The sequence below is a fragment of the Mesocricetus auratus genome, unplaced genomic scaffold (assembly GCF_017639785.1).
Source record: "Mesocricetus auratus isolate SY011 unplaced genomic scaffold, BCM_Maur_2.0 Super-Scaffold_100044, whole genome shotgun sequence".
NCBI lineage: Eukaryota > Metazoa > Chordata > Mammalia > Rodentia > Cricetidae > Mesocricetus > Mesocricetus auratus.
In genome coordinates this window covers 1,867,146-1,885,933 of record NW_024429221.1, presented here as the reverse complement: position 1 = coordinate 1,885,933, position 18,788 = coordinate 1,867,146, and the positions used below count along the sequence as shown (strand labels likewise).

General features: G+C 43.6%; 1 protein-coding gene across 7 annotated transcripts in view; it reads left to right on the top strand.

The window, feature by feature from the left end:
- The window catches only part of Fat3 (FAT atypical cadherin 3), a 576,218-nt gene that overhangs the window by 485,044 nt on the left and 72,386 nt on the right, over positions 1–18,788 (top strand). For 6 of the 7 annotated variants that reach the window (XM_040735214.1, XM_040735213.1, XM_040735217.1 and 3 more), the window contains 4 exons: positions 1,295–5,368; positions 9,496–9,692; positions 10,686–10,839; positions 13,304–13,537. In XM_040735214.1, coding sequence (XP_040591148.1) covers positions 1,295–5,368; positions 9,496–9,692; positions 10,686–10,839; positions 13,304–13,537 — 4,659 coding nt within the window. Of the gene's footprint in view, positions 1–1,294; positions 5,369–9,495; positions 9,693–10,685; positions 10,840–13,303; positions 13,538–18,788 lie in introns of those variants that run through there. The other variant, XM_040735218.1, reaches the window with a different exon arrangement.

Sequence of the window (18,788 nt, the reverse complement as noted above, 5' to 3'; positions counted from 1 at the left end):
GCCAGTTCCAAAGGAAATTCAATATATTGAAGAGGTAAAGAGCAGAGAGGCCCAGCTTGGGCCTGACATGGGATCACAGCACCCTGGAAGGGTGTGTCATGTGACTCCACAGTGATGGGACAGCAGGGTATGAAAATATGCCTTAACTTCATTCCTTCTGTAAAATTCCATTGACCTAGAGTGATGCAGGGCTCACATATACCGGCTGTGAGGTAGGACACTGACATCAATGAACATGGACATAGCACTGTTAGCATCCTTTGGTCAAAGCTGTGTACCACTACATCACCTGGAAAGGACCACTGCGTGGGTGACACGGATGCTGGGCTTGCACTTACTTAGCAGAAACATTTATACTATCAGCCCTCGTATTTCCCATGGCAGATGCTCCATTTCACAGGATCTGTGCCTCCCACGTGTGTGGTTTCAAGGACAGTTTTGATGATCATCACTCTTCTGCTTCACCCGAAGGTTCCCTAGTATGGAGTAAACAGAATGGCTATAGATCAGAGTAACCATTTTGCATTTCTTATGTCTGCATTTGCATCTGTGCCTGTGTGTACTCACACAGTACAGAAACGGGACAGGAAACAATAGGGGAAGGGGGGCCCCGAAGAAATCCTTAAAACTTTCAAAGCAAGCAATGACTTAGAAGAATTCCTGGCTCACCAAAGTCACCTTTGGAGAAAGCCAGTTTTCATGTGAAAAAGTAGCATGTATTCCACATCTAGAGCCTACCAGAGCTATGACCTGAAACCGAGTGACAATGATGGTATTCTGATCCTATTCCTACAGTGCTCTTTTTAAAAGATTAAGACAGAAACTACAGCACTATTATAGTACTGACATATATTCATTCTATATTTACAGTTATGACATTTACACACTCACATAGGCAGATGTATTAGTGGAGATATATGCCAGTCCCATCTATCCCTCTTCTCACGGGTCCAGGGACAAGGAAACCCCATACATTCCAAGCAGAACAACTTTTCTGCAAGTGCCCCTATTTCCCAGTTCAAGTATGTACACAGTGCTATATTGTTGCTAGTCATTTTATCCTGGATTGAGAAGCTACTGAATTGATATAAGTTTATTAGGAATCATCTGAGTTGTTTCTTAATATCATAGAAAAATGTGCTCCTTTTGCTATCAGAATGATTGGGAGAGGATATGAAGAGCTGCTCACTGCTGACTGAATTGTCGACAAGTGCCGTAAGAGGAAGTTGAATCTCCACAGAAGACTTTAATGACCCTTTTGTAACTCATTTCTCCATTGATCTCTGTCTTTTAGGGAACACGGGGAACACATTTAAGATCGAACCAGTCCTGGGCATCATTACCATCTCCAAAGAGCCAGACATGACAGCCATGGGTCAGTTTGTCCTGTCAGTTAAAGCCACGGATCAAGGCTCTCCACCAATGTCTGCCACTGCAATTGTACGCATCTCCATCAGCATGTCTGATAACTCCCACCCCAAGTTCACGCACAAAGACTATCAAGCTGAAGTAAATGAAAACGTTGATATTGGAACTTCTGTCATCCTGATCTCTGCCATCAGCCAGTCAACCCTCATTTATGAGGTCAAAGATGGAAACATCAATGGAGTCTTTACCATAAATCCATATTCTGGAGTCATCACCACACGGAGAGCTCTGGATTATGAGCAGACCTCTGCCTATCAACTCATCATCCAGGCCACCAACATGGCAGGCATGGCTTCCAATGCCACTGTCAGCGTTCAGATTGTGGATGAAAATGATAACCCCCCAGTGTTTCTCTTCTCTCAATACTCAGGCAGCCTGAGTGAGGCCGCCCCCATCAACAGCATTGTCAGGAGCCTAGACAACAGCCCATTGGTGATCCGAGCCACGGATGCTGACAGCAACCAAAATGCATTACTGGTTTACCAGATTGTGGAGTCCACAGCCAAGAAGTTCTTCACAGTGGACTCCAGCACAGGGGCCATCAGAACAATCGCCAATCTAGACCATGAGACCATTGCACATTTCCATTTCCACGTGCATGTGAGAGACAGTGGGAGCCCCCAGCTGACTGCAGAGAGCCCCGTTGAAGTCAACATTGAGGTGATAGATGTGAATGATAACCCACCTGTGTTCACTCAGGCTGTGTTTGAGACGGTCTTACTTCTCCCCACCTACGTAGGCGTGGAGGTTCTGAAGGTGAGTGCCACAGACCCTGACTCTGAGGTACCCCCTGAACTGACATATAGCCTCATGGAAGGGGGTGTGGATCATTTTTTCATGGACCCAAATAGTGGAGTGCTCACCATAAAAAACAACAATCTCTCCAAAGATCATTACATGCTGATAGTCAAAGTATCTGATGGCAAGTTCTACGGTACTGCCATGGTCACTGTCACGGTTAAAGAAGCCATGGACAGTGGCCTGCACTTCACACAAAGCTTCTACTCAACCTCCATCTCAGAGAACAGCACAAACATAACCAAAGTTGCTATTGTCAATGCAGTTGGAAACCGCCTTAACGAGCCCTTAAAATACAGCATCTTAAACCCAGGAAATAAATTCAAGATAAAATCTACCTCAGGAGTCATTCAGACCACAGGAGTACCCTTTGACCGCGAAGAACAGGAGTTATACGAGCTGGTGGTGGAAGCCAGCCGTGAGCTAGACCATTTGCGGGTGGCAAGGGTGGTAGTCAGGGTTAACATTGAAGATGTAAATGACAACTCTCCTGTCTTTGTGGGCCTCCCTTACTATGCTGCTGTGCAAGTCGATGCTGAGCCAGGGACTCTAATATACCGGGTGACAGCCATCGACAAAGATAAAGGTGCCAATGGAGAAGTGACCTACATCTTGCAGGGTGACTATGGCCACTTTGAAATTAACCCTAATTCAGGGAATGTGATTTTAAAAGAAGCATTCAACTCAGACCTCTCCAACATTGATTACGGAGTCACCATCCTCGCCAAGGACGGTGGCAACCCATCTCTATCCAAATCAGTGGAACTTCCTATAACCATTGTTAACAAAGCAATGCCTGTGTTTGATAAGCCCTTCTATACAGCCTCCATCAATGAAGACGTCACAATGAACACTCCCATTCTCAGTATCAACGCCACCAGCCCAGAAGGCCAGGGGATCATATACCTCATCATTGATGGGGATCCCTTCCAACAGTTTAACATTGACTTTGACACAGGGGTCCTGAAGGTCATTAGTCCTTTGGATTACGAAGTCACATCTGTTTACAAGTTGACGGTGCGAGCCAGTGATGCTCTTACAGGTGCCAGGGCTGAAGTCACTGTGGATGTGCTGGTGGATGACGTCAATGATAACCCTCCTGTTTTTGATCAGCCCACTTACAACACAACACTATCTGAGGCATCTCTCATTGGAACCCCTGTTCTGCAACTCGTCTCAACGGATGCAGACTCGGGAAACAACAAGCTGGTGCATTATCAGATTGTCCAGGACACCTACAACAGCACAGATTACTTTCACATTGATAGCTCAAGTGGCTTGATCCTGACAGCAAGGATGCTAGACCATGAGTTGGTGCAACACTGCACGTTGAAAGTCACAGCAACCGATGATGGCTTTCCATCCATGAGCAGTGAGGTCCTGGTTCACATCTACATTTCTGACGTCAATGACAACCCCCCAGTTTTTAATCAGCTCATTTATGAGTCCTATGTGAGTGAATTAGCCCCCAGGGGTCATTTTGTAACCTGTGTGCAAGCCTCAGATGCGGACAGCTCTGACTTCGACCGGTTGGAATACAGCATTTTATCCGGGAATGACCGAACCAGCTTTCTGATGGACAGCAAGAGCGGAGTCCTCACACTATCTAGCCACAGGAAGCAGCGCATGGAGCCTCTGTACAGTCTCAACGTGTCTGTGTCTGACGGGCTGTTTACCAGCACTGCTCAGGTGCACATCAGAGTGCTTGGAGCTAACTTGTACAGCCCCGCCTTCTCACAAAGCACCTATGTAGCTGAGGTGAGGGAGAACGCAGCCTCTGGGACAAAGGTCATCCATGTCCCAGCCACAGATGGGGATCCAGGAACATACGGACAGATCAGCTACTCCATCATCAATGACTTTGCCAAGGATCGATTCCTCATAGACAGCAATGGACAGATCATCACAACAGAAAGACTAGACCGCGAAAACCCTCTGGAAGGAGATATTAGCATTTATCTGCGGGCCCTGGATGGCGGAGGGAGAACGACATTCTGCACTGTACGGGTGATTGTGGTAGATGAGAATGACAATGCCCCTCAGTTCCTGACAGTGGAGTATAGGGCCAGCGTCAGGGCCGATGTAGGAAGGGGACACTTAGTCACTCAAGTTCAAGCTTTGGATCCGGATGATGGAGCAAATTCTAGGATTACATATTCTCTCTACAGTGAGGCCTCCGTCTCAGTGGCCGACCTCTTGGAAATTGATCCTGATAATGGCTGGATGGTGACCAAGGGCAACTTTAACCAACTAAAAAATACAGTTCTGTCCTTCTTTGTGAAAGCAGTGGACGGTGGCATCCCAGTCAGGCACTCCCTCATTCCCGTCTACATCCATGTCCTGCCCCCTGAGACATTCCTGCCTTCATTCACCCAGTCACAGTACTCCTTTACCATTGCAGAAGATACAGCCATTGGAAGCACAGTGGACACCCTGAGGATTCTGCCCAATCAGAGTGTTCGGTTCAGCACGGTTAATGGAGAGCGGCCAGAGAATAACAAAGAGGGTGTCTTTATCATAGAACAGGAGACAGGCGCCATCAAGCTCGACAAACGCCTTGACCATGAAGTCAACCCAGCTTTCCACTTCAAAGTGGCAGCTACTATACCCCTGGACAAGGTGGACATCGTATTCACTGTGGATGTAGATGTGAAGGTACTGGATCTGAATGACAACAAGCCAGTCTTCGAAACATCAAGCTACGAGACAATCATAATGGAGGGGATGCCTGTCGGCACGAAGCTTGCCCAGGTGAGAGCCGTAGACATGGATTGGGGAGCCAACGGGCAGGTCACTTACTCCCTACACTCGGATTCCCATCTCGCAAAGGTAATGGAAGCCTTCACTATCGACAGCAACACAGGGTGGATCAGTACACTGAAGGACCTGGACCATGAGGCAGGCCCTGCCTTCTCCTTCTCTGTGGTGGCTTCTGACCTGGGAGAGGCTTTCTCTCTTTCCTCCATGGCTCTGGTCTCAGTCACGGTGACAGACATAAATGACAATGCACCAGTCTTTGCTCACGAGGTGTACCGAGGGAACGTGAAGGAGAGCGACCCGCCCGGAGAGGTGGTAGCTGTTCTCAGCACCTTGGACAAGGATACCTCCAACGTAAATCGCCAAGTGAGCTACCACATCACCGGTAAGTCCCATCACCGGGCCTGACCGTGCGCTCTGCTTACTGCGGAAAGATGGGCAACGCCAAACAGCAGGAGGATGAGATGGGGGCGGGAGTGGAGGACCTTCCTGGTTCTGAGTGAGAAATCTGACTACATGAGGGGATTCCCCATGGTTGGTTCTTCACCTGGCCACAGTCAGCAATGTTCTTACAGCAGCTGGCGCAAACCTTAATATCGCTTCCTGTTGTTTAAAAAAAAAACATGTAAAATATCTTAATTGAAGGAATTAAAATAACAGCTCTTTTTAGTCAGAAGAGGTGTTTTTAAACTTTAATTCCCCCTCTGAGCTTTTAATAATACTAAAAAAAAACCAATGGTCTGAACCCATTAAGCTTTCTGTCCGGCTTTGCTCTGATTATAAGACTGTTGTCACACACGCACATGGAAATTACAAGTCCCAGTTTGACCTTTTGCTGAGAAATTATACATTTGTAACTCATGGTCAAAGAACATTTCTATTGGCATCCCTGTTTCCCTGGGATGCCTGCTTGTCTTCCCCAATAGTAAGTTGCTGCTCACCAGAAAAACCAAGATAGACAAATAAGGTCATTAAGAGTGCACCAAAAAACATCATCATTGCTCTGCCAGGTTGCAGTATTCACATCAGAGTGAACAGTTTGCCCCTGCTCAAAGCAGCCTTCAAGAACGAAGAGGAAGGGTGGGCGGTGTTAGGAAATTCCTTCCTAAAAATCATTTGGGGCCTTAGATCCAACACCTTGATGCTGAAATATTCAGAGCCAGAACATGCCACATGCCAAAAGATTTTAAGTAACCCATCAATACCTGTAGTCAGGTGGCTTTCCCTTAGAAAAAACCACATTATTCCTAGTGAAAACTGAATTAATTAGGATGCCCTCAGGACACTGATTCTGCTTAAGTCTGTTAGTGGAAAAGTTAATTAATCACTGCCGAATAAGGTCTGTACTGGAGCAAACACTGGAAGCTTGTGATGGTCACACTTCCCCGAGGTTGTATCTTTCAAGGAGCTGGCATTTCTCATGTAAGAACCCTTTTTGTATTTTGTGCTTTCTCTGAAACATGGCATCTTACTCCATAAAAATGTGTATTTTGGCAGTTAAAACAGAGAGCAGATAGAAAATAAGCAAGGATTCAACTTATTTGCATCCAGTTTTGGGGGGAAGACACTCTGAGGGACCCTTTGTTGAATACCCAGCCTTAGTGATTTTCACATGGCCTCTGAAGGATCAGTAGATGATTTAAAGGACAGCCCACCAGCTTCACTAGTCATGAGTGCAGCGCAGCTTACAGCCCCTCATACTATTAGCAGAGCCAACCACCAACTGATTTTAATTAGATTTAAGCTTTGCTCTTGATGTAACACAAGTTGCCTGTGCTGCCTCAGACTAACAAAGGAACATTAATCATTTTATGTAACAAAGGAATGGTGTGGGCTTGCCTGCATTGAAGGCGTTTAATAGAGAGGTTAAATCTGTGTGTGTGCTCAAATAGTATTCAACTAGAGCACAATTGAATTCTAGCCAGTGGTGGCAGAAAGTGATATTACAGGGAGGACCCTGAGTCTCCTAAGGCAGGGTTTCTCATTCTCTGCCACCAACACTCGGGGCTGGGCAAGTCTCTTGTGGTAGGTAGGCCCCTCTTTATATATGGTAGGTTATTTCACAGCCACACCCACGGGATTCCAGTAGTATAGAGACTCAAAACCATCCTGTGACAACCAAAAATATCTACACAAGATAAAAAATTCCTATAGAAAGGAGGGAACCATTGACCTAGAAGAACAATGAGTCATCTAATATGTCTTGGGTCCAGTAATCCTGTGATTTCTTACAGTGAAGAAGAGGTCTTGGAACCAGTGTAATGCTAAGAAATCTAGGACCATGTGGTTGCCTTTTCATAAAAATAAGATAAAAAAGATTGATTATGAAGTGAGCCAGTTCCATTCTTATAGTTTGCAATAGATATTTTCCTTATTGTTTTGTTTATTGCATCCAAGGATAAATTTAGGTGCATTCATTTGTTTGTTTTGCTCTTCACTCACTATGTGACCACTCTGGCTTTGAACTCATGACCTTCCTATATCAGCCTCACAGTGTTGGCATTACAGTCATGTACCACTATACCAAGCTTCACATCAAAACGGTAAACAGCTTATTTGAGGAAAGGAAAGGAAGAGTCTGCAGCTTCACTGTGAATTGAGCTGACTCTAATGAGATCTCCAGAGATCTACAAGGATAACACCATCTGACAAACTAAACAATAGTGGAGAGACTACACTAATAGCCCCTCCTTAATGATAGGGTTGATGACTACCTTATATGCCATCCTAGAACCTTCATTCAGTGACTGATGGAGGCAGAGACTGATAATCACAGCTAAACACTGAACTGAACTCCTGGAACCCAGTGATAGAGATGGAGGAGTGATGAGCAAAGGGGTTAAGACCATGATGATGAAACCCACAAAGACAGCTGACTGGACAAGGGGGAGCTCTTGAATCCCAGACTGATGGCTGAGAGGCCAACAGGAGACTGATCCAGACTCCATGAATGTAGTGCCACGGAGGAGGCCACAGGAATCACTGGGGCCTTGGGTAGTAGATCAGTGTTCTACTGTTCTACCATGGTTTACGAATGAGCTTTGGGAGCCCAAATAGAGGGATGCTATCTCAGCCTGGACACATGGGAAAGGGCCTAGGTCCTGCCCAGGATAAAATGACAGACTTTAGAGATCCCCCCCACCCAAGGAGGGTCTCACCCTCCCTAGGGAATGATGTGTGGTTTGGGTAGGGGGCTGAGGGGCTGGTGGAGGGACAAGGGAGGAGGGGTGGGAGAGAGAGCTGGGACTGACATGTGAAACATTCACATTTCTAATTTAAATAAAACATATATTGAGAGGAAAAAAAGAGAGAAGCTGCAGACTCTTCAGAGCCCCGCCGAAGGGGCAGGAGGGACAGGTGCTTCTAGGATGCTCATGCAATCAAAACCAAAGTGCGTGTTGTTGATTAATGTGGAATAGTAAACAGAGGTTAGCTGGTGGATTCTTTTGGTAATGTTTGTCTTTTAGCATTCCCATAGGGTGGGGGTTTGGGCTACATCCAGAGGAACCCGAGGCAACGGGGCTGTCCCAGCTTCCTACTTGATCATGCCATCCATCTCCAGTCTTCCCCTTTATAACTCGAGCTTCCCTGGTGAAGCACTGAGGGTTTTTTGGTCTTGTCTGCTGCTGAATCCTTAATGTCTAGAATAGCGGCCTAGAGCAGAGGGTAAGTACTTACTGAATACCAAATAAATGGCCACCCCGCTCTGGATTCTGACTATTTCTAACGGCTTTGGCCCAGCCTTCCTGGGTGTCAGAATTGACATGGTTGTCCCCCTTAGGGAGGAGAGGTCAAGTTTCCTTCCCTCTTCCGACCTCATGTCAAGCTGCTTTAGTCCCCATGTAGGTTCATGAAATGGAAAAGGGATCTGTTTGGGCCATTTTACTCCATCTCTTCCACTTTCCGTCCATTTTTACAGCTTCTCTGTCCTCAATTAGATTTAATTACAATGCTTATCCTTAAGCTGTTTCTTAAATGACCTCTTGTTAGGACTATTTAATACTCACGGTTTGTCCTGTGTGGTGAAAGCTTCTGTCCCCAAACTCCAGTCCTAGACCTCAGCTGTATGATAAAGCGTTCATTAAAAGATGGCTTAAACGGCACAGGATGCCTCTTTGATTGTATAATCAGCTCAGCAGCTAATGCAATTGTCTTGGTGACAAGAACTACAGTGTAATACAGCCTCTCTTGAGACCCGGTAGAAAGACAATTGCATCATCCTGAGCAGCCCATTGATGGCTCTAGGTTTGAATCTGATTATCTTTAAGGGAAACGAAACAAAAGATCACCCCCAGCTTCTCTAAGTGGATTTTATTCTCTTGGAAGTTGCTGTTTTACTTTCCATGCAAGACAAGCATATAAATATCATGCTTTTTTTGCAGAAGAAATGAAGGGACTCTCCACTCTTTTCAGTATCACGAGGATACAGTGTTAGGGACACCTGGATGCCCCCATATGGACTCTCACGTGGGTATCCGCTGTGATTCCTCAGAAGCTCTGTTTCCACTGCAGGAGGGAATCCCCGAGGACGGTTTGCCCTGGGCATGGTGCAGAGTGAGTGGAAGGTCTATGTGAAGAGACCTCTGGATCGAGAGGAACAAGACATTTACTTCCTCAATATCACTGCCTCTGATGGACTCTTTGTCACACAGGCCATGGTGGAAGTGACCGTTAGTGACGTAAATGACAACAGCCCAGTGTGTGATCAGGTGAGCTTCAGGGATGAAAACTGCTTTATAAAACCCCACTTAATTCCTCTAAAACTAAATTCAAACCCATTGCCGATTTCTCCCTAAATCCAGACTAACATCTTCTCTTGTCTCAATTGAACATAAGATGGAAAGAAGTACAGTCTGGCATAAAATGTCCTAAATGTGAAAAGAATCTAGAGAGCCAACAGGATCATGCACCCAGCCCCTCTGCTACTCACCAATGAGACAGGAATGGTGAGCCAGCTTTTGAGTAATGCGTAGCCTCTCTCTAAATCACTGCATATGGAAAAAACTGGACCCTATGTGGTGACTTGAGTGCAGATTACACAGCTGTCAGCGGCAACACGGTTTCTGGGTGAGGTCTCCAGGTCGGTAGTGAAGTCGCCTTTCCATTGCTGTGCAAATGCACGGTGCCGACCCAGGAGTGAGGTTGCATTTTTTTCTTGCCAACATTAAATTGTTTCCTAACCCATGGACCAAGAGACAATATTTGTGTTCCATATCTTAGAAGAGTGATGTATGCAGACTTAATCTCATGTACTAAGGCCAGGTGTTGCTCATGAGTCTGCAAAGAGGTGAAAACAATCCCAGGAGCCCATTTGGTCTCAACAGAAAAAGGAACAGAGTCGGAGTGTCAAGTCTCGCAATGCAGCGATGCTATCTGTTTTCTTTTCCACTGTATTCTTACCAGTCATGTCATCTAGTCACTTTACAGTAAGTGCTCAATAAATATTTGTAAATGATTGTGTGCAGAAAATGTAAGGAAATGCATATACTAAATTTTATTGCACACTGAAATATGGTCTCAGGCAAAGGAAAGAAACCACAAAAGCTAACCCATATGAATGAACTTTAAAGAAATCTGTTTAAATGGTAGCTATAAAATTTGTACCACAGGCGGTAATGGCTTAGTCTGGTGCAACACTGTTGATGGAGGATTTTCTACCACAGGTGGTAATGACTTACTCACTGTTGCTCAACTTTGCCCAGGTTGCATATTCAGCATCTCTTCCAGAAGACATTCCATCAAATAAAATCATCCTGAAGGTCAGTGCCAAGGATGCGGATATTGGATCCAATGGAGATATACGATACTCACTCTATGGATCTGGAAACACTGAATTTTTTCTAGATCCAGAAAGTGGTAAGGTGAAATTTATTCTTTGGGGAAATGCCATTATTTATTCATATCAGAGTTTATCCTCTCCTGTGGTCTCATCATGAGTAGACAGTTACTCATCTAGAGGCTTGACATGAGGCTCTGCTGTGCTAGACACTATAGAATAAGCAGTTCATAGCGTACAGATGCAGGTACTCAGGGACGCAGGGACTCTTGGCTAGAGCTGGGACTTTCCTCTCCTCCCACTTTTCCTTCCTTCTTTCCTTCCTCCCTTCCTTCCTTCCTTCTTTCCTTCCTTCCTTCTGCTTCTCTACATTCACTATCATTAAATAAGCACACAGCTCTGTGAGTTAAGTCCTGGCTCAGAAAGGGTGGAAGAGGAATTGCATCACAAAAACTGGTCACCATGCAAACTAGGGCATCATGCTTAGCAAGAATAGTTCCTACGTGGTAAAATCTCTTTGGTTCCCTTCTGATTCTTATTGGCACTGTTGTCTGGTTTTTGTTAGACATTCATGCCTAGTTTCTCCAAAGCTGTGAGTCCCCAAATTCCTTGCATGATCAGACAACAATTATAAGATAAAAGGTTATATAAGCTAAAGTCAGATGCCTGAATTGAAGACCAGAGCTGGTAGAAAAGTCATTTTCTATGGCAGCAAATTATTTCTGTGTTGTAGATTGGGTGGTTCATCTAGTGGAAACTTTTTAATGAAGTGTAAAGAGTAAACAGTTTGCCTATTTCCTGTGCTGCATTTGTCCCAGTGAGAAAAGTCTTCAATAGTCACTGGCTTCCTCTGGCTCACTCCCACGGATCCTCCCAGGGAGCATGGACACAGTCCTTAGTTCTCTGAGTCCTATTGGAAGATAGACAACCTGTAACCACAACAAAGAAGGATTGCCCAGAGGAAATGCAGAGGAAGCTGTGCAGGACTACCACAGAAGTAGCTGGTACTCCGAGGAAAGGAGATTGGAAACTGAGGCAAGGTTCTAAGAGTTGATGCAAAACACTGCAGGTTCCAGGTCAGAGAGGGGAGGAAGTAGCTCAAACAGACACAGAGGTCTGAATGTCCTCCTGAAATGCTCCTGGGGAGTTTTTAATAAGAGAGGCAAATGACTCAGTGTGGCCTGTGTTGGAAAACTGGGCTATCTTCAGCAAGGAAGCGGTAGAAGGAACTGACTGATAACTCGTGCCGCTTACTCCAAATGTTACCAGTGACATCTAAGGGTAGCAATAATCCACAAGTCATACTTTGCAACAAATAGCAATTGCTCAGGCTTCTCCCTTCATTTCTCATTTTCTATTGCCACTTAAGCAGTAACAAAAATAATTTCCACAGATTATGAATATGCAACGTATTCATGTGTGTGTGACACGAAAGTAAAAGGGAGACTTGTCTGGAGTAGGATGGAGACAAGGATGTGGGGAGGTGGACAAGAGAGGGTAATATGGAGGAAACAACAAATATTGCATGTTTTCTCTCACATGCAAAATCAGATGCAGCTATCTAAATATCTACACGGTATGGCAGTAGAAGTGGAGACTGTTTGAAGAGAGAAAGAAAGACGGAGGGAAAGAGAGATGATAATGTGATACAAATATGAGCTGAGTACAATACAGCCCCGTTATTTGAATACCAAGCTTGAGCCTTGTGGACTAGAACCTATATTAGTTACTTTTGCAGGTGCTGTGAAAAAAAAAACCCTGGCAAAAGCAATGTAAGGAAGGAAGGGTTGATCTTGGCTCATGGCTCTAGGGTAAAGTCCATCATGATGGGAGAGGCCCTGTGGCAGGAGCCTGGGATAGCTAGTTGGTCAGATTGCTTCCACAGTCAGGAGACAGAGAAAGGAATTCCAGCTCTCTGGTCACCCCCTCCATTTACACAGTCCAAGATTCCAGCCCAAGGAATGGGGCCTCCCATATTTAAGACGGGTTTTTGTGCCTCAACCAGCCTATTCAAGAATATCACTCATAGGAGTCTCTAATTTAGATAATCCATCTTTAATATTCCAGGAGCCTTGCTTCCTATTGATTCTGGGTAGGTCCTATCAAACTGACCACCAGTGTTAATCATCACTCACAAACCTTCTGGTTAAGCCAGCCAATTTTAATAGTTTTATTTTCCTCTCAGAGATGGGGTAAAAAGCAGCATGTTTAGAAACAGAATATTGCGCTCCTTGGCCTGTGGGTCATGGACACCAAGACAATTATACACCTGGAGTCATCCATCTATGAAGGCTTCCCCCCTTAGCCAAAAGAGAGAATCTGATGAAGCTTTGCAAAAGGATTAATTAATCTGAAGGTCAAGCAGTTGGTTGGTTTGCCATTGTATCTAAAATTCTGTGATATTTCCCTGATGTCTAAGGGAAATGACGTAAGACCTTGGCATTTCTCGTATTTAGGAATCTTCATAAAATTGATTTTCTGCTTTTCCATGAAAAGACCATTTTTGAAAAGCCAGACGAACTGTGTTTCTATTGCATTTCACAGGTGAGTTAAAAACCTTGGCCCTGTTGGACCGGGAGAGGGTCCCAGTATACAACCTGATTGCCAGGGCCACTGACGGGGGTGGCCGCTTCTGCCACTCCAATGTCCTCCTGCTCCTGGAAGATGTGAACGATAACCCCCCTGTGTTTCCTTCCAACCACTACACTGCATGTGTCTACGAGAACACAGCCACGAAGGCTCTGCTGACCAGAGTGCAAGCCATCGACCCTGATGTTGGTAAGTCAGTTCACCAGCCAGGCTTCTCCCACACTGCACCTAGGAGTGGGTTCCAGAAGCTTCTCCTGCTAGGGCATGCACAGTAAGCCAAGATTTCACTCCTGAGAGGGTATGCCTCTTATATAGGAAGAGCTCCACATGTTCTCTTCCTCCTTTTGCTACGCCCTTGCCCCCCAAAAGTCCTAGAAAGAGAATTTCGAACCCCTCAACCTGTAACTAAGGATGTGGGGATAGTTTACAGACTCTGATCTTTTACTTTTGTGATTTTCCTTAAAAAAAAAAAATAAGATTCTTACTTGCCTATTCCTCCTAAACACAGTTAAAACGCTATGCTGTGTGGCAGGGAGAGTTCATTTCCATTTCTATGAAGAATCACATCACAGTCCACTGAAAATATGGCAGTCTCTATTGGACTTCCCCACTGTGCAAAGAGCAATTATTAAATGTGTTACTAGTCCGATGTGGAATTTTTTAAACTAGCATCTTCCAGAGCCCCGTCCCTCTACCTGGCCCCCATTACTTACAGACAGGCACCACTAGGCAGAGCGAAGGTGGAGAGATAAGAAAGAGCTAGAACTGAAATTGCTAATACAGTTTACGTTCAAATCCTTTCCAAATAATGAGATGATGAGCTGGGAAAGACGGGAGTTAATTGCGAGGTAGACCTTCTAAGAATGCATAAGTTATTGAGGTGACTATATGATGGAATATAAATATTAAAGGGCATGCAAAGCCTTTTGCTTGTACGTTTTAAGGGCTGGAAATCAGAGGATGGAAATGAAGGAGTGTGTCTGTTATGCTAAGCAGGCCTTTATATAATTCACTGTCTTCCTGCTTAATTCTGAATTGATAGAAAAATTATTGGACTAATGGAAAAGCAAGTACATGATAATTAGCTAAAAACAAACGTAGGACCCAGGGTCTCTTCATGTTTCCCCTTACAGAAATTAGAGGTTACACTTGAGTTATTGCTCTTATCACATTAGCATAATTTTAAGGCCAAGACCAATCCCTTAAAAGCATGTATATTATTGAGGAAAATGGCAAACAAAAAAAGACTGTTTATTAGTATATAATTACATCATAACTGCAAACAATCTTTTTCTTTTCAAGATTAGAAAACACTCTTTGGACTCTTATCTAAGATTTGGGGAAAAGAGGACAGAATTAATGCTAATGAGTCTTTCAACAATTTAAAATTTGACTTGAGGATGTGTAATTAGCCCATAGATAAAATTTCAAGAGCTGAAAGCCTTCAGTTCTGCCACTCATTTCCTTCAGATGTGTTCAGGAAGTGACCAGATGTGTTCAGGAAGTGACCAGATGTGTTCAGGAAGTGACCGGATGTGTTCAGGAAGTGACCGGATGTGTTCAGGAAGTGACCGGATGTGTTCAGGAAGTGACCAGATGTGTTCAGGAAGTGACTGGATGTGTTCAGGAAGTGACCAGATGTGTTCAGGAAGTGACCGGATGTGTTCAGGAAGTGGCCAGATGTGTTCAACCTTCTGAGAGTAGACATACATGACTGGTCACCACACATGCTATTTAGACAGTGTGAGTGTGGGGTGGGGTGGGATTAAGACATGTGAGAGATGATTTGCAGGGTGTGATGAAGAACATGGTTAGCTATGAGTCCTCCTTCTCTTCTGTCTGGTCAGTTAACCAGATTGGCAGAAGGGGTGGGAGGAAATCTAAATTCTGGCCATTTATCAGGACAGGGATGGGAAGACCTAGAAGAATAAAAATGGGTAGAGATCTTACTATATCTTCATCTTTGTATTTTCCACAATAAGAAGGCTTCTTCGAAGAATCTCACGTGGATACCAAGGTCCTGGATACCACAGACACCAGAGTAGGAAGTGTATGTGCCCGGCCATCATGTCAGCCTCAGGAAACCTCCTGTATGGTACCAGACTCTTGTTCATTTTCTCAAGAGACTATGACAGGCAGGGCTGGCCAGTGTCTCAGCAATTAAAGATGCATGTCACTTACTCACTCTGGTAGCCTGAGTTCAAATCATGAAACACATGCAAATTTAGAAGGAAAGAACTTGCTCCCCAACTATGATAGATGGGGTACAACAAATGAGTGTTTTAAGAAATATAAACAGAGTACCCACCATTGCCCATGCTCCAACCTGAGGAAGTGTTAGTGGGAGATTTGATTAGAGCACACAGTAGTCTGTCTGAACTGCCATCAGAAAATCTCTGAGTGTCGTGACTGAGAGTTTAAGACATGGTCCTTAGTGATCCCATTCAGACACCGGTCTCCAGGGTGAATTTCTGTCTTTCCTAAGATTAGAGGGAGCAATGCATAATGAGTAAGTATCAGGAGGTTGTGTTGGGGATTCACTATGGGGCCAAATTAGATGTGTGGAAGCTGGGTTCACACACAAAGCCATGAAGCCATATCCAGCCCTCTGGTGTTTCGTTTCCTTTATACAAAGTGCTATACAGAGCTCTATTTAATTATTATACAGAGTCAGGTTCTTGTTGGACATTGTAATCTCTAGCTCTTTATAAAGACTATAGTGCTGAGAAGATCGGAATCCCATGCATTCAGCTCCTACAGTGTGCTAAATAGTAGATGCTTCGTGATAGGTAACCACAGACCCCCTCTACAGACCAGCTCCCTACTAACTGATGGTACTACCCAATCACAGTTGCAACCCATTCTCTACAATAATAAAGAAATTTCTATATTTCCTCAAAGAAAATAATTCTGAAATAATTATAGATTCACAGGAACTTTTAACTTTCCCTCAGCCCAATCCCCAGTGATGATATCCTGCCTAACTACAGAATTGTTATTAAAATCACAAAGGTGAGGTAGGTGCAATCCCCTAGGCATACCCACCTTTCCTGGAGTGAACATGGTTCCCAAGTAACCATCATTGTGTATCTTCACAAAGCCTTCAGCATCCTTAACCAGCACAAGGCTCCCATCGACACCATTGTGACCACACCCTCCTCTCTCCCAGTTTCTATACACAGCCAAACATTTAGCCTTTTATCTTCCATTTTATTATTTAAAATGTTATTAACCAAAGTCATATCATTTGTACCCTTTTGAGGTTGGTATGTTTTCTCTTAGCATAATTTGCTTCAGGTTCATCCAAGTTATTGAATTCACTTCTAGTGACAAGTTATGAATCCATTTGGCTCAGGAAACTTCTGTTAATATATTCCTTTACATGAAATGGTAAGCCAGTTTTATTGATGTTAGCTCATGAATTTCCGTGTCCTTCTAAAGTGGTTTTGTTGAAATCTTACCCTTGATATGTTTATATTGAGATGCAGCCTTTGTAGGGGAGGGGTGCATGTAACAGAAGTGTGCCCATACAGAGTGTTTAATGTCTTCAACAAGGAAGCTTGAGGGAGCCTGTACCCCTTCTGGCTGTGAGGGAACACAGAGGCAGTAGCTTTGAAGATTCAGCCTCCTCACACACCAGAACCACTGGTACCTGGTTTTAGACTTTCCAGACCCCAGAACTATAACAGAATTTTGGTACCCCTAAATTACTCATGTTAAATATTTTGTCATAATAGTCCAAATGGACTCTGATGACCATCATTTGTCTGCATTATATACTTGGTCATTCTGCTTTGTAGAGGCATGACAAGATATTAACTTAAAATCTGATTCCATGAAGTCCAGAGTACAAAGACCTTGCTATGAATCCCTAACCCTTCACTCTTTGGGTTTATCACTTTTAAACATGTTATTTCCTTTAGTCAAACAGGTCCGTCCCATGAATCATTCACAATGAACCAAAAATAATGCTATAAGAATTTCTTCCATCAGCAATAAAATAAAGCATAGGAAGACAAGATAATTTACACCATTTTAGGATTTCTAAGAAATAGCATGGTAACTGTAAGATTTTAGCAATAAGTTCTTATTTTTCCCGTAAAATGAAAATATCTTTAGCCCCATAAAGTAGTGACATGACTTCATGACCCCAAATTTATGAAAATTTAATAATCTTTCAGTAAAGACAGGGAGGTTTTGATCTTTTAATGCATTAACTCTTTGGAGTTAATATGCTAGATTTAGTAGACCTTTTGGATCTTAACAATTCTTAGCAGCTAAGGGGGTTGGTTTTTTGCTGTTTTGTGTTTGTTTTGTTTTGCTTTGCTTTTCCAAAAACCAAGCAAAGCCAACTTTTATTCAAAGAGGACAATTTTATTAGAGTTTAAACAAAAACATAACAAACAACAAAATACAAAACAAAACAAAGCCCAGGGCAGGTGAGCTGTTAAATCCCAGCAATTTCCTGGAGGAGAATGGAAAAGAAAAGACAGACAAAGCACTAAGCTGCCTAAGTTAAGCCAGGATGGAGGTCAGTTGCCACAGGTTGGCATGCAGCCCCAAGGTGAGAAAGGGGTCGTTAGAGGAACAATGAAGCCCAAAGTGTAGGAGAATGCATTCTTAGAAAAGAGATAAGAGAAAGAAATGTAACACTTCTCTTATAATTCAGAAAAGCAAGCTGACTTACAAATCTCTGTGGTTGCATGCCTTTAAAAAAAAGAAGAGACTTTCCTGGGGGAGAGAACGATGGGATGGAAGAATACACTAACTAATTAAATGGATAATTATTCTGCCTATCAGAATTTCATTTTGAGAGGGTTTTGTTTGTTTTGTGGGTTTTTTTTTTGTTGTTGTTGTTTCTCTATCAAAACAAACAGCGTGAAGGATCACAACAAAAAGCCTGTGACCATTTTTAGGCAACATGGCATGAAAATAAAGTGTAAATTTGTAAAGGGTAAATATGCTACAGTCCATGGTTTAGGAAAACGCCAATTTCTACATACTGAGATGTGGGGAGGAATGTTTTTATTATTATGAATAAAGAGCATAAAGAAAGAAATGTATTCTAATGAGCCTGTTGCTCCTTTTCTTGTTACACAATTCCTATGAGAGTCAGAATTTGAGGGATCTCAGAAGTTACAGGCTCAGAGCACACCTCAGGTATTTTCCATCCAACTTAGCCAATACATAACGAGCATCAGGGTAACAAGCACTATAAACAGGACAGTAAGACTTTGCAAGATGAGTTATGTAGAGAGATAGTCCTCAAGCTTCTCAAAGGCCATGGAACAAGTCATAAATGTAGGGCCCCAGAATAAGTGAGACTTGGGAATAGTCTTCGGTAAGAACAGGTTTAAGAAGACATATGTACCATGAAAACAAAGCCATAAAGATGGAACCCTTTAAACCCAACTAAAGAGCTGAGAGAACAGCATATAGT